Here is a 24,722-nt window from a genome sequence, read left to right on the forward strand (position 1 = left end):
CATCCTCTAGACAGGAACATCTATATCAGACCAAAATGGAAATGAAGAATCGTCCACATCGACATCTCTCTCTCTCTCTCTCTCACACACACACACACACGCACACACACACACAATCTCATATCTTCCCTTAACAGTAAGCTTTTGCCTTATTTAATCCATGTTTATGTCTCTGAGTTTAGGAATCATTTAAGTTTACAAAGACCACCCTCTTTCCGCCTCATCATTCAGGAACTATATTTGAACCCTTGACTCTTGGAGGCCCACACACTTTTGTTCATTAAAATGTTGTGGTACTTTCCTTTTTTAGGGGTGGTACTCTCTTTTCGTGGAGTTTTATTAGGGATAGAGTTTTGAACAGGTGGGCCCAACATGACATAGCCCAGGGCCCAGTTAAAACACAACTCAACACTTCATCAAGTACGTAAACGCTCTATGAAGGCGGAAACAGACCCCTCTCCTTCTCTTCCTTCCTCTCGCCCGCGACCTCTCCATGGCGGCCGAGAGAAAGCTCGGCAGGTCGGCGGCGGTGGTGAATGCGAAGGTGTATGCCAAGGAAGACGACGAGGAGGGGCACTCCTCCTCCTGCTCCTTCGCCGACCTCGGCCTCCACCCCACCATATGCGCCCGCCTCCAAGGTCCCTCCCTCCCCCGTCTCTTGTTCCCCGTGTCTCTGTGACCCTAGACCCTAGTGATTTGGTTGTCCCCTCGGGGAACTAGGAGCTCACCTCATAATGTTGTCCACATCATTTTTGAGAAGAATATGTGCATATGATTTTTAAATTTTCAGTCGGAATGATCAAAATTATATGGAGACATGGACGAGACGTCACCCACCTAGTTGTGATATGGAGAGAGTAATAATACTCCCTCCATTTCTGTACACAAGACCACTTCATATTTTTATGTCTAACTTTGATCATTAATTTTATCAACCAAATGTGAGTTATATGCCATGAAAAGTATGCCATTGGATGCACTTCTCAAAAAACTTTTTGATGATATATTTTTGATGGCATATAACTCATATTTTGTTGACCAAAATTATAAGTCAAAGTTTGACACGAAAAATGAAGAGGCCTTGTATACAAAAATGGAGGGAGTATGTGAACATTAATGCATTTTATTGGATTCCTGTTTAGATTAAGTCCAATTGCCGTCTTCAAATCAGAAATGACAATCCTCTGATCTTACATATGGCCAGTTTTGAGATATATTCAGCGCGATAATCCACTTTACAGCAAAACCAGTGTCTAGGCATTGTATTTCCACCAATCTCATGTCTTCAATCAAGATGGCCAGGGCCTGAAACCCGCATACCCGTGGGTTTTTACCTTATTATTAGGGTATGGGGATGGGCTACTTTCTATTCCCATGGGGCTGCTGTTGGGTAAACCTTAAAACCCATCAGGTTTTGCGGGTGCAAACCCGTTCGAGTACTCCATACCTGAAACCCGCCAAACCCGTGAAACATATGACATATGGGCTAAAAAAATAGACATGGGCTAGCCAAAACCCTATTATCCCGCCTCTCTCCCTCGAAAATTACACTTCTAATTGCCCACCTGCCTCATCTAAACCCTAGGCCTAGCCCAAAAAGACCCCGAAAAATGCTTTTTTGCTGGAATGTTGCTGCTAGTTTTGCTTATCGCTCATGGGGACGGGTTCCTGGGTACAAAAAAAATGTCGGTGACGGGGATGGCAAAAATCTATTCCCTTGTATGGGGATGGGACGGGAACGGGCTTGGATTTTTGTTACTGGGACGGGCAAGCAAAGCCCGACGAGTTTCGTCCCCATTCCCATCTTTGAGTCTTGAAGGCCCAATACAGTTTGTTCATCAGAAATTAAAAAGAACTACAGAAGCAGAGTATTTACAGTCACATTTTTGTACACTACACAAAACAATGACCAAGTACACATAGTTAATATTCGTTTAAAAGAACACCAAATTCATTTGTAAAACTGTTTGAGTCTTACTTATCATCATATGTTTCATTAGCTTTCCATTTAGATATAGCATAAAGTACCCCCCCCCTTCCATCCTTATAGCAGCCAATCGCAATCTTCAACAGCAAAGAATTCCTTGTGAGAAAGTGAGTTCTTCATTTATACTATGTTCTTTAAGATGGCTGGATTGACAGGAAGCGGCTGGAACACAGCCTTGAGGCACCTTGCTTGCCACTGCCTTTAACTTCCTGGCCTCTCAGTTCTTTCCGCACTCTCACATGCTATGATGTTAAGTGCCTCCTGCCCGAATAGGATCCTCTCAATCATCTTTGTATCGTTATTATCCCGTGGAACATTTGCATCAAGCATGTCAAACATTGAAGTGTAATGGAACATAACCTCCTTGAACTGTTGTATGAAGAAAGGAGGACTGCGTAGCCTGCCAGAAATAAAAATTCTTGGGTTCATTCTCCTCCTAGTTTTCAGCACCTTATCCCTTGCACTATTTACGGCTTCGGTTTCATGACTGTGATTCTTCATCCGAAACATGTAGTTGATTATCTGAATTTTGTCCTCGTTAATGTTCAGATCCTCAATTTTAATGATCTCCCATATTGAAGCGGCAATGCCCCCTGGTACTGAAAAGGTACCTTGAACACGTGTGCATAATCGGCCAACCGCTTCCCTGTCTCCTCGATCATTTCACAGGGGTATTACGGCTAATGCAATAAACTGGACATTCATTTTGTTCAAGGCTCCGGTTCTAGCTTGCGCACATCTGTAACTGGGTTTCCCAACCAGAGGGTGATTTTAAGCTATCAATTGGGTTACTGAAGAAGAGGTAGATGATCATGCCTTCGTTTCTTCTGGATCACAAAGCAAAATCACTCCCACTCTACTGGCTTGCCAGCTACTCCCTCCATCCCAAAATAAGTGTCTTAACTTTGTACTAACATTAATATAAAGTTGTATTAAGATTGAGACACTTATTTTAGGACGGAGGGAGTACTATACGGAAGAAGCGCAAGGGCGAATGTTGATCAAAGTCATGCATATATAGGTACCTATTTGCTGCATAATTTTCTATGATTAATCTACAGCTAGCATTTTGTTAACCAAGGATTTCTGTGTGCCTTTACCATGTTCATGAACATAGTGTTGAAGGAACTAGGGTTAAGAATTGACGAAGAAGACACGAAATAACCGTTAAGAAAAAAACTAGCACTCCCTTTTGTTCCAAAACATAACGAGCTCTTCGAATTGTCACTGTCTCTAATGCATGATTAACTTTTACAATAAAACTACCTTTACTTAGGGTCATTAGGGACATAATTACTTTAATCCAGGGCCAGTCCACATATAAACGGGGCCCAGGGGCAAGACAAGAACATGGGGCCCTTCTTGACACACAAAAGCTCATTTTTTTTATTTATTTTTAAAATTAGAAGCAAAGTAAATATCCCGTACATAGTGTAGATTGATGGAACAATATAGCTCCAGAACAGCTCAATTTTCTAATTTGTTACAATGGAGATATATTTTTTCTGCAAAACAAAACAAACAATGAATGATTGTTGTTCATTGACACGCAGTATTTATGAGTTTGGTGAATGAGCTAGGTTTTTTTAATTGTTTACTACAACTATTATCACCCTCGTTGGTATCATCAGCAGCAGTAGCATAAATATTGTCAGTTTTTGTTCTTCAATATTTATTACAGTCAAGTGCAAAGAATTACTACTTTTGGAAAACTTAGCCATTACCTGCCAAAAAAAGGAAAACTAAGCAATTGATCCTTTCTGGGATTCTACAAGTTCATCTATCCATTTTTCTCCCTTCCTTTAATCACTACCAAGAGAAATACTCACTCTATAAATTAATATAAGAGCGTTTAGATCACTTTAGTTTACGGAGGGAGTACTTTCTTGGAGACATGTCACTAAATAAGCTGCATAAAAATCGTTAATACAGGAGCAGAAGAACTTGGAAACGGATTAGTGCGGATGTAGGTGGCTTGATCAACAGGCCGCAGCAGCCAGAATTAACACGAATAAGACGACACCACCATGAAGTGAATAAAATTTACCCTTTCTCTTCTAATCTCTTGCATGAGTAATCTCTCACATCTGGATCCAATGAAGAGCAGAACAATGTGCAATGTGGAATCGTGACTGATGGAGGGCAGGGCTAATTACCAGTGAATCTTTGAATGGAGGAACGAGGTTACGGGAAGCAAGAACACATACCATCTTGATCTCTCCAACTCCAGTTGATGGGGAGTGACCAGATCGTTGAGAAAGGAAGGAGAGGACCATTGGGGAGTGAATTCGCGCCTGGGTATCACGGCCGTGTCCTTGTAATCGGAGAGGCATCAGGCATGCGAGGGGTGGCGCTGTTCAGGAGTCGGGATTTGGGGAAGTGAAGCAGTCACGGAGCTGAAGAGACGAGAACGATGATGGTCCAGTGCGAACAGACCTGACTTTTGCATGGTGGTCCACTTAGTTGTGTGAACTATATATCATTGTGTGATGTATGGCCTGCTACAACTAAGTGGGCCTCAAAGTAAGCAATAGTACGATCTCACCAAATGTATTTCAGGCACCTATGCCTCATCATCATGCCTTTGCGAGGGATACAGCCAGCATAGTTCGAGATGTTCTGGCACGCTCCTCTTGCAAGCTCTCATCTAGGCTCCAATACAGCTCCGCAGCCATCGCAAATTCATCCATAACCTTTCCGAAATGCTAGACTATTATTGTCTCAAATAAGGCTCTTAGATTGTTCACAAACCTGGTTGGGGTGCTCATTGTGGCGGTCATGTCTGTTCTAGGGTCATGCACCCGCATCTCCCTAATCGCAAAAGAGCCTCCTGCCTCGATGATCTCCCTTAGCTCTTCGTTGGAAGGTCCATACAACGGCACATAGAAAGAATCAAACTTTGCTTTGTCGATCACACCCTGCCAATCATATCATAGACCATGCGGTGAGATAATGGCACGCTGGATCGCAAGAGAAAAAGGTGTTATGCTAGAAATGTACCTCTATGACCAGGACACTTAGGATCTAAACTACAATTCCCGGGAAAAGAATGAATTTGGAGGCAATTGCGTTAGAACGCGTCCCTACCAGGGAAATAACCATTTGGCCTCCTGAGACCAATTCCTTGGCTCTCAGCTCCAAGAAAAGTGAGAGATCTTTCCTGAATTGTTGTGCATAGGCCTCGCGGACCATAGGGAGCCTTTCACGCCTAGCATGTTCATCAATGTCGGATACTGGGATGTGGTTCCTTGTTAGATCTTCGGGAGCCTGTAAAGGTAAGATTTTGCTTACTATACCCACAACTAATTCAATTGGATCAGTTTATCGAGCCCACACCTTTGAGAGCCAAAACAACCTGTTGGACGAGCAGACAAGATGCAAGGAGTTACTAGTGAGCAGCCGCTCGTAAAACAACCCCGGTGCGACACCAGTCACAACAATAGCCTTCTTGCTTTGACGGAGCGTGACCAAGCTCTTCACCACCGTGTTGAAGTCGTTGTCAGGCAAGTCGTTTAGTAGCACACACACTTCCGGTGGTGGTTGGTTTATCTGAAGGCAGTGGCTGTGGATGGCGTCAATGGCAGTTGATCTCAGTGCAACTGCATTGGGGCCAGAGGAGTAGCCCACATCCACCATCATCATCTTTCCATGCAACAAGGTGTTGGTGTTGTTGCATAAGTCAGTGATGGCCGCGTCTATCAGAGGCTTCATCCTCTTCTTCTCAGCATTCTGCAATCAGGCTGTGGTCCTTTAGAAAACCTAGTCTAACATTTCTGTTAAATGGTGTGCTAATTAGCTCCTTCGCTCAGTAGGTTGCATATTCCTTTTATCTGCAATTTCCAAATTCTCCATAGTAGTTTCTAATGACTTACTCTTCATCAGCACATAAGTACTATCAAGAAACGAATTTGTTTCGTCTTGAAGACATTTCTTTTCTCCTTTCATGTTGTTTAATTCACTCACGATGCAGAGAGGGAAAGAGTCTAGTATCCAGTAACAAATGCAATGAGCTGCAAAATGACACATACAGCGGAAATACCCGGCTCGGGTCCCATTGCACCTGATTTGAAAATAATCATTTAGAAATTGTAATAAATGTCAAAACATCCTGAATCATTTTGGAAACAAACTTTATCTAGTGTTATACTCATATAAACGTTCCGTAAAGGAGTGACTTCCATGGACTCTGGGACAAAAAAACAAACAAATCCCGAGTTCAAAAAAGTGTGAATAGTAATCTTTATACAGTGTCAAAAATAATTCACCTAGAATACCATGAAAGTCATTTGTTCGCAAAACTTTTCACACAAGTATAACACTATAGCATTGAAGTTTCAGCAATTTTTGACTAATTTTGCGGGAAAAGAAAAAACAATTCGGTTGCATTGGCACCCGAGACCCAAAGATCCACGTACCACATACAACAAATAGTTTACCCAATCATATCCATCCCGATTTCTTATCTAGGTTTTTTTTCTTCTTCTTCTTTGCATGGATTTCTTATCTAGGGTTGCTCTTCTCCTTTGAATTCTAAGTGATATAAGCTGTATATCTCAAGAACAAGTTCAAATTTGGAAGCGAAATGTCAAAGAAAATGTCATCGGAAATTCAGGATCACCCAATTAATCGAGAGAAAAGATAAGATACCACCTGAAAACTGGAGTTGCGTGCATAGCTTGTTTCGTCGTGCCCTGGATTCATATGAATAGCATGTATGAAGGCCATGGCTTTGCTTGGAGGAAGCTAGGCTGATACAAGTTTGATGGAATCTGCAAACACGTAGGTACTAACTATAGAAGTGCATGCTCTAGCCAATGCAACCAAAAGACCGATCTTATGTAAGAGACTAGGCAACACATTATACGTCAACACTCCCCCTCACGTGTGGCTCCCTCAGGCCTAAACATGGACCGAAAGTGGGCTGCAATTTAATTGTGCCAGCCGGGTCTTGAACTCAAGACCTCTAGGCAGTACATTATACGTCAACACTAACAATGAAGTAGCACTTAAATATTTTTGTTTTTCTCTGGACCATTCACTGTAGCCATTGGTATGGTGCTGACAACGTCGTTGCACCTAAATGTGGCAATGACTTTTCAGAAATTCTAGAGTAGCATATCCATAGATACAATCCTTTTCTTTCAGAGGGGTATTGTTTTTATTTATTTATTTACAGTGACAGTCATTAAGTTTTCTTTAGTGCTTATGCAGAGCAACCTTAAGAATTGCTATTGTGCAAAGACGCACAATGACAACTTCACCTTCCAAGGAAAGATAATCCGAAGATTAAATCTACTTTTTTTAACTCAATTAAATCTACTTTTTGAATAATCCGAAGATTGCTAACCACATCTGCCATGTGATAAAATCTAGATTTAATTCCACTTTTTACCCTTAAGTTTTTGGTTTACAACAGATGAAAATTCTCAGTTTATACCCCCATTTAAGCACACTTACGGTTTGGTTTCTTCTGGTTGCTCTCAGCTCGGCAGATGATGGGTCCCACCTGTCAGTAGGGAAGAGAGAAATACAAACGGAAAAAAAGAAAGACATGGCTGAGGTTCGAACATGAGACCCCGTGTGTCTCGGTCGCCCGACAATGCCTTGTTAGGCAACGTGGCTAGCAACCGTTGATGTTCAGTTTTGGAAGTATAGCATTTAAAATTTTCGTTTTTCTGGGACCATTCATGATAGCTGCTGGTACGGCGCTGACAACAACGTTGTTGCACCTACATCTGGCAATGACTTTTCAAAAAATTTAAGAGTTGCATATCCATGTATATAATCTTTTCTTTCAGAGAGGTATCGTATTTATTTATTTATTTACGGTGACAGCCGTTAAGTTTTCTTCAGTGCTTATGCGGAGTAACCTTACAAATTAATATGGTCTATATATTTTATTTATTTTACTTGAATACGCACTATATTTTAAAATGGACATAGTAGGACGGAAGTGAGGTTTTTTTTAGACGATTCTTTTGTTTTCTGCGAGGGGAGGCCTGATAAGGTGGGCCTAGGCTGACACAGCTTAGGGCCCAGGTCCAGTTAAAACATGACATCAACTTATGAATAAAGCCTAGTTTGTTGCTAAAAAAAAAAAGCAGTGCCGAGTCCCTAAAAAAATCAGCGAGTCCGTAAGCGCTTTACGAAGGCGGAGTTCGTCCCTCTCTCTTCTCTTTTCCGTGACCTCTCCATGGCCGCCAAGAGGAAGCCCGGCAGGTCGAATGCGAAGGAAGACGACGCGTAGGGCCTCTTCTCCTTGCCATCCTTCGCCGACATCGGCCTCCGCGCGCCCGCCTCCACCCCACTCTCCCTCTCTGATGATTTGGTAGCCCCCTGGGGGAACTAGGAGCTCGCCCCATAATCTCATCCACGTAAGTTTTGAGAAAAAAATCTATACAGATGAATTTGAGAGATAGGCAGTGCAATAATAATCTACTCAAAATCCAGGAGCTCACCCCCTAATGTCGTCCACGTTTTTTTTTTTTTTTTTGAGAAACAATCTGTACATATGATTTCCAAATTTCCAATCTGAATGTCCAAAATCGCGTTCGTAGTTTAAGAAGTAGTACAGGTTTTACAGAAGACATGTCCAAAACGTCACCCACCAAGTTGTGATATGTGAACATTGGCGCATCCTGTTGGATTCCTGCATAGGAACCTTGTTTGGATTAAGTACAATCGCCGTCTTCAAATCAGAAATTACAATCCTCTGTTCTTCCACATCGCCAGTTTTGAGAGAGATTCAGCGCAATGATCTACTTTACAGCAAATCAGTCTCAAGGTATGGTGTTTCCACTTATACTCATGTCTTGAAGGCCCAATGCAGTTTATTCATCCGAAATAAAAAAAAGAACGATACAAGCAAAGTGTTTCAGTCGCCTTTTTGTTCACTATACAAAACAATGACCAGGTACACATAATTAATATTCGTTTGAAACAACACCAGATTCACTTGAAAAACTGTTTGAATCTTACTGACCATCGTATGTTTCATCAGGTTTCCATTTAGATATTGCATAAATTACTCTCCCTTTCCATCCTTGCAGTAGCCAACCGCAATCTTCAACAGCAAAGAATTCCTCATGATAAAGTGAGTTCTTCTTTTGTACTATTTTCTTTAAAATGGCTGGATCAACAGGAAGCTGCTGGAACCCAGCCTTGAGGAACCTTGCTTGCCACTGCCTGTAACTTTCCCGCCTCTTGGTCCATTCTGCATCCTCACATGCTATGCTCTTAAGTGCATCCCGCCCAAATAGGACCCTCTCAATTGTCTTTCTTGCTTCATTATCCCGTGGAATATTTGCATCAAGCATGTCAAACATTGAAGAGTAATGGAACATAACCTCTTTGAAACGTTGTATGAAGAAGGGAGAACTGCGTAACCCATTCACGGTGCCAGAAATAAAAATCTTTGGGTTCATCCTCCTCATAGTTTTGATTACCTCGTCCCTTGTGCTATTTATGGCTATGGTTTCATGACCAAGATTCTTCATCCGGAACATGCAGTTGATGATGAGGACTTCACCCTCCTCAATGTTAAGATCCTCAATTTTAATGGTCTCCCATCTTGAAGCGGCAATGCCCTGATACTGAAAAGGTACCTTGAACATGTTTGCATAATCAGCCAACCGCTTCCCTGTCTCCTCGATCATTTCACAGGGGCGTAAACCTGGCTGAGGAATGTCTATACCTGTGATCCGAAGCTTAGGGGCTCCCTCTTCTTGCTTTGCAAACCTCTGAATCATTAATGGCCACTGAAAGCCGAAGCCGATGCCGAAATCAATGATGTGCACTCTTGGACGCCCTTGTGAGACATCAAGAATAGCTTGGTTGGCAAAGTGGTATGACGCCCTGTCGAAAGGGCAAGATGCAATAAAAAGGCTGTAAGCCTCTAACCAGTCTGTGGTACTTGTTCGCCTTTCCATGAGATTTTGATAAACCTGACTCCCGGTCCCAGCCAAGCGTGCCTCGAGGCCATCCACCAAGTAAAATGCCAGTCTCTGGGTACAATTACCATCTGGTGAGGAGTGTTGCCTTATCTTCTTTAGGATTTCACTGGTCAACAGGTGGTTGTCTTCTGCCACAGCTTTTGCGCAATTGATGAGGAGATTCTTGAGATCAACCAACTCTCTCCTCGGTTGCTTCCTCTGCCATAGCTTCAGACGCCCTTTGCTCCGGCCTTTCAGTGAGTTATTGGTTCCTTCCCCCGCCATCTTTTCTCGCAGTCTTGTTCTTCGGTCGAAACTCTTCCGACCATAGCATAGCAGAACTTGGTCGAAATTTTCGTTTCGAATTATAGCACAAGTTGTGATGGCATGATGTTTGTTGCTCCTTCCTTGAAAGATATCCCAGCCCCTTTGGTCTGCCACCTCAAAGATTGCATTTTCGCTCCTCTCTACTACTTTTACCTTCGTAGTCAGTTGGGAAATATAAAGTACGCCATTCTTTAAATATATCACCAGCTTATCAATACTTGGAGCAAACATCTTTTCCTCCTCGACATCTCTCTGACAATGCAAGGCAGGGAAAAAACCAGATCTAGAAGTCGGTCCAACACTTACCAATGGATGGTCTGGTAGAAAAAGACTCCTGTTGCAGGTATATGGACTCAATGGGGTTGCTAAGGGCTGTAACACATTGTAACTGGAATAGTCATTACTGAAGCCAGTGGTCCCACTCTTATCAGAGTTTTCTGGTTTGTTGTTGCCATGCAATGGCGACCAGTTAGTAGCCGGCACGTATACCTCCCCAAGAATGTCACGAAATGGCTTCTCAGCAGCCTGGAGAGCAGCCTCCCCTTGGCATATGTCGACCCTCTCGTCGACGTCTTCCATGATCATCTGGCTTATGTAGTGAAGAGCATCGTTTGATCTGATCTGGCGGTGCTCCGGGCTACCCCCTGCAGCAATCTGAACTTGGTTTTGTCCAAGGCTGCTGTTGACGCTGCAGAACCCAGGGCTAGTGACTCCACCAAGCAGATATGTGCTTGGTTGGTTGGCTGGGTTAAGAACTGTGGAGTGTGGACCACTCGGGTCGTAGTTGTACACGGTGAGTTGCTGCTGGGAAGAGGAATCACTATCGTTTGGTTGGTCGGTTGCTGCGATACCGTCCAGATTGTCACGGAGAGGTTCAATCGCCATTCTGGAAAGTCTGTTTTCCACCTCAATATGAGATATATGATTCTTCTTTGGCCCGCAGCAAATGCATCAGCTTGTTTCCTGGAAGATGGAAGCTAAATTAGTAAATTATATGAGACAACAGTCCACCTTGCTTATGTGCTACAATCTAGAATGTCCGTAAGACGGAATCCTGCTTCCCTCGCCCTCTGCTTCTTGCTGTTTACTAGATATTCAGCTTATGATTGTTTTGCCATGCCATCAGTGGCGGAGCTTGACAAGGTTAGCAAAAGCAGGGAAGCACAAACCTTGGTTATTGAACAGCAGCACCAGATCCAATGCTTTGAGAGGAGTAGTGAGGATGTGGGCTATGAAAGAAGACTAGTGTGACTGTGGTGTAGATTTATACTGTATTTTTGTTGTTCCTCTACCTTTGTTGCTTCGTTCCCAACGTCAGGCATGGTTATTGTGACAGAGAATGAGTCCAGAATACAGCAGTTATCCTGTCGATTAGTTCTAGGCCTGGCCGCCACCAGACCTATAAAAAAGGGTTTATTAGGAGCGCTTGCATGGGTTTCAACATTATTAAGGTTCCCTAATTGAATTGTTGAAAAATCCGAGGTAATCCAAAGAAGGGATTGACTATTCGTCACCCTGGGCGAGAAATAGTTATTCTCCACCCCCTCTATTTTAACATTAATGCACCGTAATTTTATATTCTGTAAATTTTGTCTTATTTCATATGTAAAAAGAGAATGTAAGAAAATATATAATTGTTGTAAAAAATATTTTATGTTAAGTAAAATTACAAACGTAAAAACATAGTGTAAAATATACATAAAATGCAATTTTTCTAGTCTTATGACCTATATTTTTGTTTTCATATGTCAAATTTTACGTAGTGAATCAATATGAATATAAATATTTGTATTCCAAATGTAATTTATTTTTGAAAGATCGTAAGATTACCTCAGGTGAAGAATAATTTATTCTGCACTCTGGGTGATGAAAATGCTCAATGGAGCTCGGCCTCCATGGAGGCCAAATTTGAAATGATCAAAATTCAAATTTGCATGTTTCAGTTTTTTTAAAATACAGATATACTTAAAGACATAATGCACAAGTATGTAAATTTTCAGAATGAAATAGGTGAAAATGAGTGATACTAAAAAACAAATCTGAGGCTTTTTAGTAGATGCACTATTCATCCTCAAAGTCCATGAATTTATTTCTTTTTCTTGGCACAGATCGTAGTTCAAGGTATTTCATCCTAAAATTTTACACACATACACATCATTCACATCCTTGTTTATGCCTTTGGTCATCACGGTAATATATATTTTGTCGCAATGCACTGACATTCGACTATGATATTAAGTAATCCTTCACCGATTCGTCGGTGAAATTGCTAAGTGTTGCTTGTAGCAACGCATGAGCATTGTCCTAATAATTTGTAAAAGATGTGTAGAATATTAATTTAGTCCTTCGGATTTGAACTATGTGAGAAATTTCTACATCAGCAAAAATTCTTAACATAAAAAGTTGTGTATGTCACAATTAAATGTAGGAGTATATGATAAAGGGTTCTCATGCCTTTGGTCGAACAGATGCTAGTGGATCAAGCTAGTAAATTTAACGGTTATAACAATATTGATGACAAGGAAGCACACCGAGAAGATCACTCTCAGTTTTTTTTTTTTTGAGGAATAAGATCACTCTCAGGTATATAGGGTGATGAGCTGGCATGATCAGGTGGGCCTAACCTGACACAGCCCAGGGCCCAGGCCCAGTTAAAGCACGACCCAGCAGTTCGGCAGGTGCGTAAATGCTCTGGGAAGGCGGAAAGCGCCCCCTCTCTCCTCTTGGATTCTCCCTCCTCTCCATGGCCGCCAAGAGGAAGCTCCGCAGGTCACCGCCGCCGCCGGCGAATGCGAAGGCATAGGCGAAGGAAGAAGACACGGTGGGGCTCTTCTCTGCGCGCTCCTTCGCCCGCCTCCAAGGTCGTCCCCCCTCGGCTCCCTGTCTATGTTTCCTTAGTGATTTGGTAGTCCCCTCCAAAGGCGTAGGCCAAGGAAGAGTACATATGATTCTCCCCAACGTATTTTTTGAAAAAAATCTGTAAATATGGTTTTCTGATTTTCATTCTTAGTTTAAGAAGTACTAGTAGAAGTTTGACACAAGACATGTTCAAAACGTCACCCACCTACCTAGTTGTGATATGGAGAGAGTAATGAGTACGTGAACATTGGTGCATTCTATATATTGGATTCCAGTTTAGATTAAGTCCAATTGCCGTCTTCAAATCAGAACCTAGAAATGACAGTCCTTGTCACCAGTTTTGAGCGGTAGGCAGTGCAATAATCTGCACTTTGCAGCAAATCCAGTGTTTCCACTAATCTCATGTCTGGTGGACCCAATACAGTTTGTTCACCAGGAATTAAAAAGAACGACAGAAGCAAAGTATTTTACAGTCACCTTTTTGTTCACTATACAAAACAATGACCAGCAGACCCAGCTAGGGGCTGAAGAACTAATTCGGAAGCACTCACCCACGACAGTGGAACATGGCGAATTCGGGGCTTGATTGCGAGGAACTTGGGCGAAGCTCAGATAACACCTTCAGGACCAATCAGGAACACTGGCGGCTAGGGTTTACCCCAATACAAGCAGAATAGTCTGGAAGTCTCTCGAACCTTGGGTTTATAGCCTTACAAACGGGGTAAGAACGAAAGATAAGGTAAAACAGAGTGGTTAGCCACTGTAGCCTTTGCCGGAAAGTTGAAGATGTCTTCAACAGCATAAAGTACTTATCATCATATATAATCTCTGGAAAGGTAAAACTGTTTGAATCTTACTTATCATCATATGTTTCATTAGGTTTCCATTTAGATATAGCATAAAGTACCCTCCCTTTCCATCCTTGTAGCAGCCAGCCACAATCTTCAACAGCAAAGAATTCTTCATGATAATGTAAGTTCTTCCTGTGTACTATGTTCTTTAAGATGGCTTGATCGACAGGAAGCTGCTGGAACCCAGCCTTGAGGCACCTTGCCTGCCACTGCCTGTAACTTTCTGGCCTCTCAGTTCTTTCTGCACCTTCACATGCTATGATGTTAAGTGCATCCTGCCCAAATAGGATCTTCTCAATCATCTTTCTTGCTTTGTTATCCCATGGAGGAAAATTTGCATCTAGCATGTCAAACAGTGAAGAGTAATGGAACATAACCTCTTTGAAGCGTTGTATGAAGAAGGGTGAACAGCTTAACCCATTCACGGTGCCCAAAATAAAAATCTTTGGCTTCATCCTCCTCATAGTTTTGAGCACCTTATCCCTACTATTTACGGCTTCGGTTTCATGACCGAGATTCTTCATCCGGAACATGCAGTTGATTATCAGAACCTCATCCTCATCAATGTTAAGATCCTCAATTTTGATGGTCTCCCATCTTGAAGCTGCAATGCCCTGATACTGAAAAGGTACCTTGAACATGTTTGCATAATCAGCCAACCGCTTCCCTGTCTCCTCAATCATTTCGCAGGGGTGTAAACCTGGCTGGGGAATGTCTATACCTGTGATCCGAAGCTTAGGGGCTCCCTCTTCTTGCTGTGAAAACCTCTGAATCATTAATGGCCACTGAAGGCCGAAGCCGATACCGAAATCAACGATGTGCACCCTTGGTTGCCCTTGTGAAACACCAAGAATTGCTTGGCTGGCAAAGTAGTGTGACGTCCTGTCGAAAGGGCAGGATGCATGAAAATGGCTGCAAGCGTCTAACCAATCTGTGGTACTTGTTCGCCTCTCCATGAGGTTGCGATAAACCTGACTCCCAATCCCAGCCAAGCGTGCCTCGAGGCCATCCGCCAAGTAAAATGCCAGTCTCTGAGTACAACCACCATCTGCTGAGGAGTGCTGTCTTATCTTCTTTAGGAGTTCACTGGCCACCAGGTGGTCGTGTTCTGCCACAGCTTGTGCGCAATTGACGAGGAGAGTCCTGAGATCAACCAACTCTCTCCTCGGTTGCTTCCTCTGCCATAACTTCTGATGTCCTTTGCTCCGGCCTTTCATCGAGCTCTTGTTGCCTTCCTCTGCCATCCCTCTTCGTGATCTTGTTATTTGTTCGAAACTCTTCCGACCATAGCATAGCAGAATTCGGTCGAAATTTTCATTCCGGATTATTGCACAAGTAGTGAAGGCAAGATGTTTATTGCTCCTTCCTTCCAAGGTATCCCAGTTTTCGCTTGGGTCACTTGGGTCTGCCACCTCAAAGATTGCATTTTCGCTCCTCTCTCCTACTTTCGCATTTGTAGTCAGTTTGGTAATAGAAAGTATGCCATTCTCTAAATATATCACCAGCTTATCAATACTTGGAGCAGCCATTGTTGCCTCCTTGACACCTCTCTGACGATGCAAGGCAGGGAAACCAGATCTAGAAGTCAGTCCAACACTTATAAATGGACGTTTTTGTACAGAGCCAGTATATGGACTCAACGGGTTTGTTAAGGGCTGTAACATGCTGTAACTGTAGTTGTCATTACTGAAGCTAGCGCTCCAGAGCCTCTTGTAACGGCTGGTCCAACTATTATGAAAGTCACCTGTTTCGTTGTTGCTATGCAATGGCGGCCAGTTAGTAGCCGGCGGGCATACAGGCCCAAGGATGTCACGGAATGGTTTCTCGGCAGCCTGGAGAGCAGCCTCCTCTTGGCACACGCCGACCGGGGTCTCATCAACGTCCTCCATTAGCATCTGGCTTATGTAGTGAAGAGCATCGTTTGATCTGATCTGGCGGTGCTCAGGGCTACTACCCCCTGCGGCAATCTGAAATTGGTTTTGTCCAAGGCTGCTATTAAAATTGCACAACCCGGGGCTGGTGGCTGCAGCATGCAGATATGTGCTTGCTCCAGTGGTTGTTGGCTGGGCCAGGAACAGCGGACTACTCAGGCCATAGATCGTCAAGGAGAGGTTCAATTTCCATTCTGGAAAACCTCCTCCTATTTCCACTTCAAATGGAGGATTTTCCTGGCAGAACTGAGCAAGACGCATGCGATTATTCTTTGCACCACAGTAAATGAATCAGGTTGTTGCCTGCACACACACAAAAAAAAAGAGAGGGAAATTTAAGCTTATTTATGTGAGACAATTTTTTTACTTCACATTGCTCATCTGCTAGTCTGGAGTGACCCAGACTCCAAAACGGAATTCTGCTCGGCGAGCACTTATTATTTTCCATCATCTTCAGCTTATGATTTTTTTGGCATGCCATACTGATGAAAAAGGAATTTTCGAGGGCATGCGGAAACGAGCATGACTAGTTTACCTGGTTATAAACCTAGAATGTTTAGCATCAATATAACAGAAAAAGGACTCACCTGTGGTACTTGTTAAGGCAATTCTGAAATTACGACGCCCCTAATAGCATTGTTCCTTTTTTATGTGCAGGAGGCTCGTCATCTGATCTGAGCAAGTAGCAAAAGCTTTTGGTTATTAAGCAGCAGCAGCAGCAGGATCAGATCAGAAGCTTGGAGAAGGAGGGAGAGGAAGGGGTGTTGTTATTTAACTGAGTACTGAGCTGTGGTGTCGATGTAAACAAAGTGTTTTGTTCACCAAACACAGCCATGGTGATTGTGACAGAGGATGGTCCAGATTACAGCCGTTATCCTGTCGATTAGCCCTAGGCCCGGCTGCGCATCAAGGTTTTAGTCATTATCAAGGTTCCTAATTGAGCGATACAGTTGTACCAATGTTTTAAGGAGTGTAAACACCTCTGAATTTTGTTTACAACATCGACAGTAGTGTATAGATTGCATCTGGATGTGCATTTTCATGACATGATGGTTAACACTACTGTAATACTGCTAGAAAGGAAAGAGACAAAATCTATAAAAATTCTGAGGTCACTAAAAAAATAAAGGGGACGCACTATTCAAAGTTTTTTTTTTCTTTTTTCCTTACACTTGATAGTTGATATAGTATATATAACGCTTTTGGTTGAATTTGTTTTAGGGTTGTTTCTTGTACTTTATCCCATTAAAATAAAATCCCTTTTCTATGATTTTTTTTACTATATTTTGATATTGGTTTCATGGTATCATGTAAAGTGTGGTATCACTATAGTGTATAGATATTCTCTCGGCGCCGTATATGATAAAGTAATCTGAGTTTGTGCTCTTAACAAAACTAGATGATACCCCGCACGTTGTTGCAGGAATATTTTGCAATATATTTTAATGTGATTCGGTGTATGAAACATGAATATTCGAAGTAATAATATAAAAAACTAAAATTGAAAATACATATATTTTATTATGTTAGATTATTATATAGTTGTAAAATATTTATTAAATATAAATAAGATAATAGAATGAAAATTCCCATGTATGTTTGCATATTGAGATGAGTCATTTTTTTCACACATGTTTCATGATGAAATGGCTTGCTTGCATGTTGAGAGGCATATGGTAGTGGAGGTGGGCCATTTCTCATGTATGTTGTGTGATGATGTGGCATGCTTGCATGTTGAGAGAAATAGTTAGTGGAGGCTAGCTATTTAGATATAGAAGATAAATACTGTGTTACCCTGACGAAAATGACAGAAAAGGGCAGGCAATGGTGTATTTTCTTTGATCTCCATAGAGAAAAGCACCATGTGTGCTTGTATGAATAAGGGAGAAAAATATGATCTTTTGTTATACTGTGAAAATGAATCTAGGTTGATGAGATACGCGGGTCACTGAACCTTAAATTTGATCCCTGATGGGATCCGGTGCTCCCAACGGTTAGGTGATACCGTGTTCCCAACTCATGAAAGCCAAATTCAAAAGTTAAAACAAAATCCAAGAACATTTGTGGATGTTTGCAACACATGTTTGTACAATCTCTAAAAGCTCCAAATCAGAAATCGATCTACACATAGGGGCAAAAAAAAGACAAATCGATATGCGTGTAAATCACATTTGAAATCGTTTTTGTGAGTTGGGAGCACAGTGTCACCACCTTCGGCAACCACCTCGGTTATGCTTTGGTTCCCGACTAAGGGCCGCGACACAGCGCCCTGTCATTGATGCCTATGTCATTGTAACTTGTTCACCCAATATATAGCTCACATCTTTTTTTAAGGCTACTATATAACTCACATGTTGGTCATTCTCGAAAAGTTGGTCCGGTTTTTCTTAGGGGTTGATTTTATTTTTTGGTGATGGGGGGAGGGTTTTATTTTTCTTGGGTGAATTCTGGGCTTGACAAGGCGGGCCCATCGTGACACAGCCCAGGCCCAGCTAAACCACGACTAATCGAGTACGTAAACGCTCTCGGAAGGCGGAAAAAGGTCTCCCCTGTTTCCTCTTCGGTTCGCCCTAAACCCCTCCGCGACCTCTCTCCATGGCCGCCAAGAGGAGGCTCGGCAAGCCGCCGGCGGCGGCGGCTCCAGCGGCGCCGAAGGCCAAGGCGAAGGCAAATGAAGACGACGCGGAGGGGCTCTTCTCCTCGCGCTCCTTCGCCGACCTCGGGCTCCACCCCACCCTCTGCGCCCACCTCCAAGGTCCCTCCCTCCCTCCCCATGTCTCTGTGGCCCTATTGGTTCGGCAGCCGCCTCCATCTAGTGACTAATTGAGACTCTTAGTCTGTAACCCATCAAATTAGTGTGGAAAGAACAAAATTTCATGCCTTTCTGTCCTAAGCTGGGACGAGTGGGGCGTAGATTCTTGGTTGCCGGGTCAAATCTAGCAGAAGAACTCAGATATTTCGGTGAGATTTTGTGTATGGGATGCCGCGGTAGGATGTATGTCTCTGTATCCTGCCGAGCACAGCCTGCAAGCATAGGGATGGGCTGCCAATACATTCTGCAAGAAACTAATGTACTACTTCTTACTCCCTTCAGCTTGCTTGCTGATAGTTCTGTGGTTTCGTTTCTCTGGTGCAGATAAGATGGGTTTCCAGGGGCCGACGCGGATCCAGGCCCAGGCGATTCCCGTCGCCATGTCAGGACAGCACCTGTATGCACCCATCAGAATCTTATTTTGCTCAACTGCAGAAACTACAGTGCTGCTTCTGTGTTCAAAAGTTTCGTTGTTTTTGCGTCCGCCAACTGCAGGCTTGTGAAGGCGGCGACCGGCACTGGAAAGACACTCGCGTATCTCGCGCCGATCGTCCACCTTCTCCAGATGAGGGAGCCTCGTGTCGAGAGAACTCATGGAACTTTTGGTAATGACTCGTTGCGCTCTGCTCTTGTTCCTTTTTTTGCTGCATATACGTGGTGGATATGCTCTATTTATCATGGGTTTTTTTTTGTCATTAAATCTGGTTGGTGGTTATATCTGATGGGATTCAGCTATGTTACCAGTTTTCATAAGGAAAATTGCGGATAAGCTGATTGATATGTCGGCTGAAACATAACCGAAAGGTCCAAAAGAAACCATATCATATAACTATATAACTGAACTCTTATCAGTTGCTATATGAAGGGTCCCCGATTAAACTCGTCTATCAAATTTCTATGGAACTGCGAAATTGTAAATCACTCTAGTTATCTTGTGAAGAACCCTCAATATTCTGAATGATGTTGCTAATTATTTGACTGCAGCGTTGGTAATTGTTCCGACGCGAGAGCTGTGCTTGCAGGTTTATGGGATTGCACAGCAGTTGGTGCATCGTTTTCACTGGCTTGTCCCTGGGTATGTAATGGGTGGTGAGAGTAGATCAAAAGAGAAAGCAAGACTGCGGAAAGGTATATCTTGTCCCATCAAGATGTTGATGCAACTTCTCATATAGAATCTTGCCTTTATACAATCTTGTATTTTGACTCCACATATTTTCTATATAGGAATATCGATCCTAATTGCCACTCCTGGGCGCCTTCTGGACCACTTACAGCATACTTCATCATTTGTTTATTCAAATTTGCGCTGGATAGTTTTCGATGAAGCTGACAGGTCTGCTAGTCATAAACTCATCATTTTCTTCCATACAAGATATCTTATCCTATGGACACAGCTCTTACTGCAATGGTGTTTACTTGTATTCATGCAGCATTCTTGAGCTTGGTTTTGGAAAAGCAGTCGAGGATATACTAGGGCTCTTGGGTTCCAGGACCGATGCTTCTGATGAGAATAAAAGCAAAACCGACCCTATGCAAAGGCAAAACCTTCTCTTATCAGCAACTCTCAACGAAAAGGTGAACCGCTTAGCCAACATTAGTTTGAAGAACCCAGTGATGATTGGACTTGATGAACAAAAGAAGCCTTCTGAGAGGTCCAGTGCCCTAGGGAAGAAGCACACTTCCTTATTATCCGACGATGAGGAGGAAATACCTGACAAGCACAACAATATAGCGGAACCCGCGGTTGATGATTTTAAGCTTCCTGCACAATTGGTTCAAAGATATGTTAAAGGTAGCGGAAATCTGCTCGCTTGGAACTTTGCATGCTTGCCATGTGTTGCTTTGGTAGTTACTGCAATGTTTTCTGTTTTATGCAGTTTCATGTGGTTCGAGGCTTGCAGTTCTTCTGACCATTCTGAAATCTCAATTCGAAAGACAAGTGTCCCAGAAGGTAACTTGATACACCATGAAGCTGCTTAACTTTCACTACACTAATTTTTTCCACTGCAAATTTTGCTTGTCATCCTGTATGCTCTGTTCGTCCTGAGAATTGAACTATTTTGAGTTAGTTTTCATCTTCCTTCTGCAGGTTGTTGTTTTCATGTCAACATGTGACGCTGTAGATTTCCACCACACTGTACTCAGCCAGCTTGAGTGGAGCCGTGGCCTCGCATTAGATACAGATAAGAAGCAAAAATTTCTTGGCTGCAAAGTGTTCCGTTTACATGGTAACATGGACCAGGAAGACCGCAAAAAGTCATACTTGGGATTCAGTTCTGATAAATCTGCAATTCTTGTGTGTACTGATGTTGCTGCCAGAGGCTTAGACATTCCGAAAGTTAGGTGCATCATACAGTATGATTCACCTGGGGAAGCTTCTGAATATGTTCACAGGTACCTTAAACATCTCATGTCATGCATTTTTAGGTTACTGGTCTCATACTTTCTCCATAACTGTTGCCAGATTCTTTGTTCATATGCAACTGAATGAAGCAAACACGCATAGTTCTTTCTCTTCATTACTGTCAATTTTGTACACTGTTTAGCTCTTTCTTGTGAATGCTATGCCTTTTGTAGTTTTTCTTTTAGGAAGATTTGATATTATAAGCTAATAAAGACAGTTTACCTCGTACTTCGTCTGCACTAGCATCTTCTTCTGGGCATGCTTCAGTTTCAATAACATTAGTTGTTTGTTATAGGGTTGGAAGAACTGCAAGGATTGGTGAAAAGGGGGAGGCCCTCCTGTTTCTCCAACCTGTTGAACTTGACTACTTGAAAGACCTAGAGCTACATGGTGTATCTCTGACAGAATACCCCTTCCAAAAGGTTTTAGACGGTTTCCCTGTGAATGGGGAGAAGCCTCTCAAGAGGAAGCCAATATCTTTAGATATGCACCCATGGATACTCTCTGTACAGAGAACGCTGGAAAATTACGTCGCATCCGAGGTAACACACTTTTTTTTTCTTCCTTCGGTGGACTCTTGCCGTCTTGAGTAGCTAGAAGAACAGCTCCGATTGCTTGTTTATTGTAAATATTGTGCTTTTGCCCATCTCAACAAATGCGCTATCATATACTCTTTCTTATCCAGGCCACAACAAATAAGCTTGCCAGGGATGCCTTCTGTTCCTGGCTTCGCGCTTACACCGCCCACCGAGGCGAGCTGAAGAAGATCTTCATGGTGAAGAAGCTCCACCTGGGGCATGTGGCGAGAAGCTTTGGGCTGAAGGAGCAGCCCTCGCTGGTCGGGAGGTCGCACCAGGTGCAACTCAAGAAGAGGAAGAAAGAACAGAAACGCGAAGGGCAAGGACCAACCAAACGGAGAAAATTCCCCACCAAGAAGTGAATCCCCATATGGCAATAGAAGATCGTCACACAGTGAGACAGGACCTGATGGATGGTGGATCATGAAACTAACAGCAGCAGCGATTTTGCAAGAAACTCACCAGAGCTAGACAACTAATTTACTGTGCAACCACAGGATTTTGTTACGTTTCCTTGGATGTAAAATGTTTGATTATCTTTGATCATAACTCTTGTTTGTCAAATCCTCATGCTTGTCTGTTCATACGTTTGGAAGCAAGTGCTCGCTCGAAATCACAAAATAACAAAATCTCACGATGATCTACATGTTAAAACGTTTTATTGAATCGATGCAAGAGAATGATATCCAATAGTTCCATGTCAAGCATACTGAACATGTTCTGCCAACAACTGATATGCTAAGATGTTCTATCAAAATTACACTGGGATTCAGAAACAACATTACTGCCTGAACCGATTTGATACAATGCTGTTCTAGGGCTCTTTGATAATCTACAGAGTTCTGGTGAATTTTTTTCCGCCAATCCGATCCCAAATCACGGTATGTTCAACAAAGGAGCTTCTCATCAAAAGTGAACCAAACTGTACACAAGGATCCATGAAAGCTGCAACAAGCAACAACAATCATCTTGTCAGTAACCATCATCTGCTGATTGAATATGCATTGCCAAATAAGTAATGTGATTGCTACGTGCTACCACTACTTAAAGCTTTTATGTACTTGCTACTGCAGATGCACATGGCAGTCTGGATTTCAGAATGGTTACAGAGATCAGCAACATCAGCATGGTAGAAAGAACCAATAGACACAGTCTGGGTTTAAGAATGATTTCAGATTTGCTTGGGATGCAACTAGATTGGAACTGATGAAACAAAAACTGTTGAATGAATCACTTACCAGGAAAAGGGTGAAAGATGCGAACATCCCCTCCTGAAGCAGCGCGCCATGGCCTCCGAATTCTTCCTCGTCGACCTTCAATAGGTGCGCATAGTACCAGTAAATTATGCCAGAAGAAATGGCCACGAACCTGTGAGAAATCAGGCATTATAACCATCAAGAGCTCGCATACAGGTAGCCAAAACAGGGTCCTAATAACCGAAAACATATTCCAACAAAAAATACATCTCAATGGGCTCATGGCAGCAACACTGGGTCTCAATTTTGTACGAAAACGTTGCCCGCATTCCAAATTTGAAAACAGCTATTATTACTTACAATACCAAAAATAACTGAAACGGCAAGAGCCATACACTCCATCGAGGCCCAAAAAAAAGGAGATCCCAATTGAGGTACTACAAGAACATGTGTGCTGTGCTCAGGCCTTGCAAATCCAGCAACTCCCTGAACAAACATATTCCCCCTAAACTTTGTTCAACTCCAGCAGCACCCCCAAATGGCACCCCCTAAACAACATTTGTAACAGCTAGTTCTCCAATGAAGGGGCGCCTTGGGGCAGCGGTAAAACTGTTGACCATGAGGTCACGGGTTCGAGTCCTAGAAACAGCCACTTGTACTGCACCCTGCAGTTGGGCCACTGACATGTGAGCACGTCACGGGAGCCACCTCCGTACCAAAGACCACCCAAAGTGGTCGGGCCCTTCCCCGGACCCTGCGTGAGCGGGAGCTATGTGCACCGGTCTGTCCTTTTTTTATAGTGCTCCAACGGCTAGTTTTTGCGTCCATATACACAAGTTCATCTCCCTTATGTCTCTCTCTCTCACACACACACTCACACACCCCTGGCTCTGTCTCTATTCCACATCCCATTCCCCATCTCTCCGTTGTCTCCCCGCAACGAGATGAGCCGCCGCCGTCGCAGCTTGGCCTGGCAATACTTCCTGGATTCCTCGTCCGACGAAGAGGAGCTACTCTACATGGCCGCAATCATAGCGCAAGAAGAGCAAGAGCGGCTGGATGCCCCACCACTCCATGACAGTTCTGTGCCGGCAAGTCTCTGCTCCTCTGTCGCCGCCGCATCCGCTACAACCTCCCGCGTCCGCCAGCCCATCGCATCCACCACATCCACTGCGACCTCCAGCATCCGCCGCGCCCGCTGCCCGGCCTCTACTCCCCGGTCAGCGCCGCGGCCGCGCCACGGATCACCTGCGCGGACGGCGGTGACCACCTCTCCCGCTCCACCACGCCTCCCTCCGGCCGAATTCGTTGCACGGACCGGGAAGGGGTCGGAGGAGGAGCTCGAGGAGAGCGGATAGCCGGTGAGGCGAGAGGGGAGCCGCAGCCGGGCACGACTCCACGGGCAAGAGAGAAAGCCAGACAAAGAAAGAAAAAGGGGGGCTGGAGATTCGGGGCGCTTACAGGACGATCCAGGGGGCGCCGACGAGCGGGACGGCGCCCCAGAGGAGGCCGCAGGCGAGCGCCACGGCCTGGCGGATCCAGTGCACGGTGTCCAGCAGCTGGTCCTTGTCCCACGGCGCCTCCGGGTCGAGGTACCGCGCGAGCCCGGACGGCGCCGCGTGCCCGGCCCCGCCGCCCTGCTGAGCCCCCTGGCTCTTCGCCGCCTGCTTCTTCGCCGCCGACGACGGCTTCGCCTTCGCCATGGCGCGACGGCGGCGAGATCGAGGGAGGAGGGGGCAGCGATGGGATCGAGGCGGAGGAAAATAGTCGTCTTTCCCTCCTTTGGACTGAAAAGAAGATCTCGTGCGTGTATAGTTGGTGGTTGGGAGTTTTGCGCGCAGCCCCT

The 24,722-nt window shown here is 43.8% G+C and overlaps 4 protein-coding genes, 1 long non-coding RNA gene and 1 pseudogene across 6 annotated transcripts; 2 read left to right on the forward strand and 4 right to left on the reverse strand.

The window, feature by feature from the left end:
* Positions 1 to 3,767: 3,767 nt before the first annotated feature.
* LOC125541778 (S-adenosyl-methionine 4-1-methyl-2-pyrrolidinyl-3-oxobutanic acid methyltransferase-like) lies at positions 3,768 to 6,848 on the reverse strand (annotated as a pseudogene). The gene is made up of 4 exons (XR_015617362.1): positions 6,638 to 6,848; positions 5,324 to 5,716; positions 4,988 to 5,254; positions 3,768 to 4,905 (listed from the first exon to the last, which is right to left on the reverse strand). The product of XR_015617362.1 is annotated as an S-adenosyl-methionine 4-1-methyl-2-pyrrolidinyl-3-oxobutanic acid methyltransferase-like (transcript).
* Positions 6,849 to 8,129: 1,281 nt separating this feature from the next.
* On the reverse strand, positions 8,130 to 12,923 carry LOC125543513 (scarecrow-like protein 34). The gene has a single exon (XM_048706886.2). It carries the CDS (start codon positions 11,128 to 11,130, stop codon positions 8,962 to 8,964), a length of 2,169 nt encoding a protein of 722 aa, XP_048562843.2. The 5' UTR covers positions 11,131 to 12,923; the 3' UTR covers positions 8,130 to 8,961.
* A 6-nt stretch (positions 12,924 to 12,929) lies between these two features.
* On the forward strand, positions 12,930 to 17,036 carry LOC125543551 (uncharacterized). The gene is made up of 2 exons (XR_007298560.2): positions 12,930 to 13,106; positions 16,544 to 17,036. It is a non-coding gene; the product is annotated as an uncharacterized LOC125543551 (long non-coding RNA).
* LOC125543506 (scarecrow-like protein 33) lies at positions 13,121 to 16,531 on the reverse strand. The gene has a single exon (XM_048706879.2). The coding sequence runs from the start codon at positions 16,145 to 16,147 to the stop codon at positions 13,958 to 13,960; it is 2,190 nt and encodes a 729-aa protein (XP_048562836.2). The 5' UTR covers positions 16,148 to 16,531; the 3' UTR covers positions 13,121 to 13,957.
* A 1,398-nt stretch (positions 17,037 to 18,434) lies between the features above and the next one.
* LOC125543523 (P-loop containing nucleoside triphosphate hydrolases superfamily protein) lies at positions 18,435 to 22,244 on the forward strand. Its single transcript, XM_048706897.2, has 10 exons — positions 18,435 to 18,641; positions 19,023 to 19,095; positions 19,194 to 19,303; positions 19,683 to 19,826; positions 19,923 to 20,031; positions 20,129 to 20,490; positions 20,576 to 20,649; positions 20,788 to 21,092; positions 21,398 to 21,644; positions 21,788 to 22,244. Exons 1-10 carry the CDS (start codon positions 18,482 to 18,484, stop codon positions 22,040 to 22,042), a joined length of 1,839 nt encoding a protein of 612 aa, XP_048562854.1. The 5' UTR covers positions 18,435 to 18,481; the 3' UTR covers positions 22,043 to 22,244.
* Positions 22,245 to 22,322: 78 nt separating this feature from the next.
* LOC125543541 (uncharacterized) lies at positions 22,323 to 24,681 on the reverse strand. Its single transcript, XM_048706918.2, has 3 exons — positions 24,338 to 24,681; positions 22,919 to 23,048; positions 22,323 to 22,625 (listed from the first exon to the last, which is right to left on the reverse strand). Exons 1-3 carry the CDS (start codon positions 24,577 to 24,579, stop codon positions 22,587 to 22,589), a joined length of 411 nt encoding a protein of 136 aa, XP_048562875.2. The 5' UTR covers positions 24,580 to 24,681; the 3' UTR covers positions 22,323 to 22,586.
* Between the last annotated feature and the right edge of the window lie 41 nt (positions 24,682 to 24,722).

Source organism: Triticum urartu, chromosome 1A (genome assembly GCF_056163025.1).
Source record: "Triticum urartu cultivar PI428250 chromosome 1A, HENAU_Tu73, whole genome shotgun sequence".
NCBI lineage: Eukaryota > Viridiplantae > Streptophyta > Magnoliopsida > Poales > Poaceae > Triticum > Triticum urartu.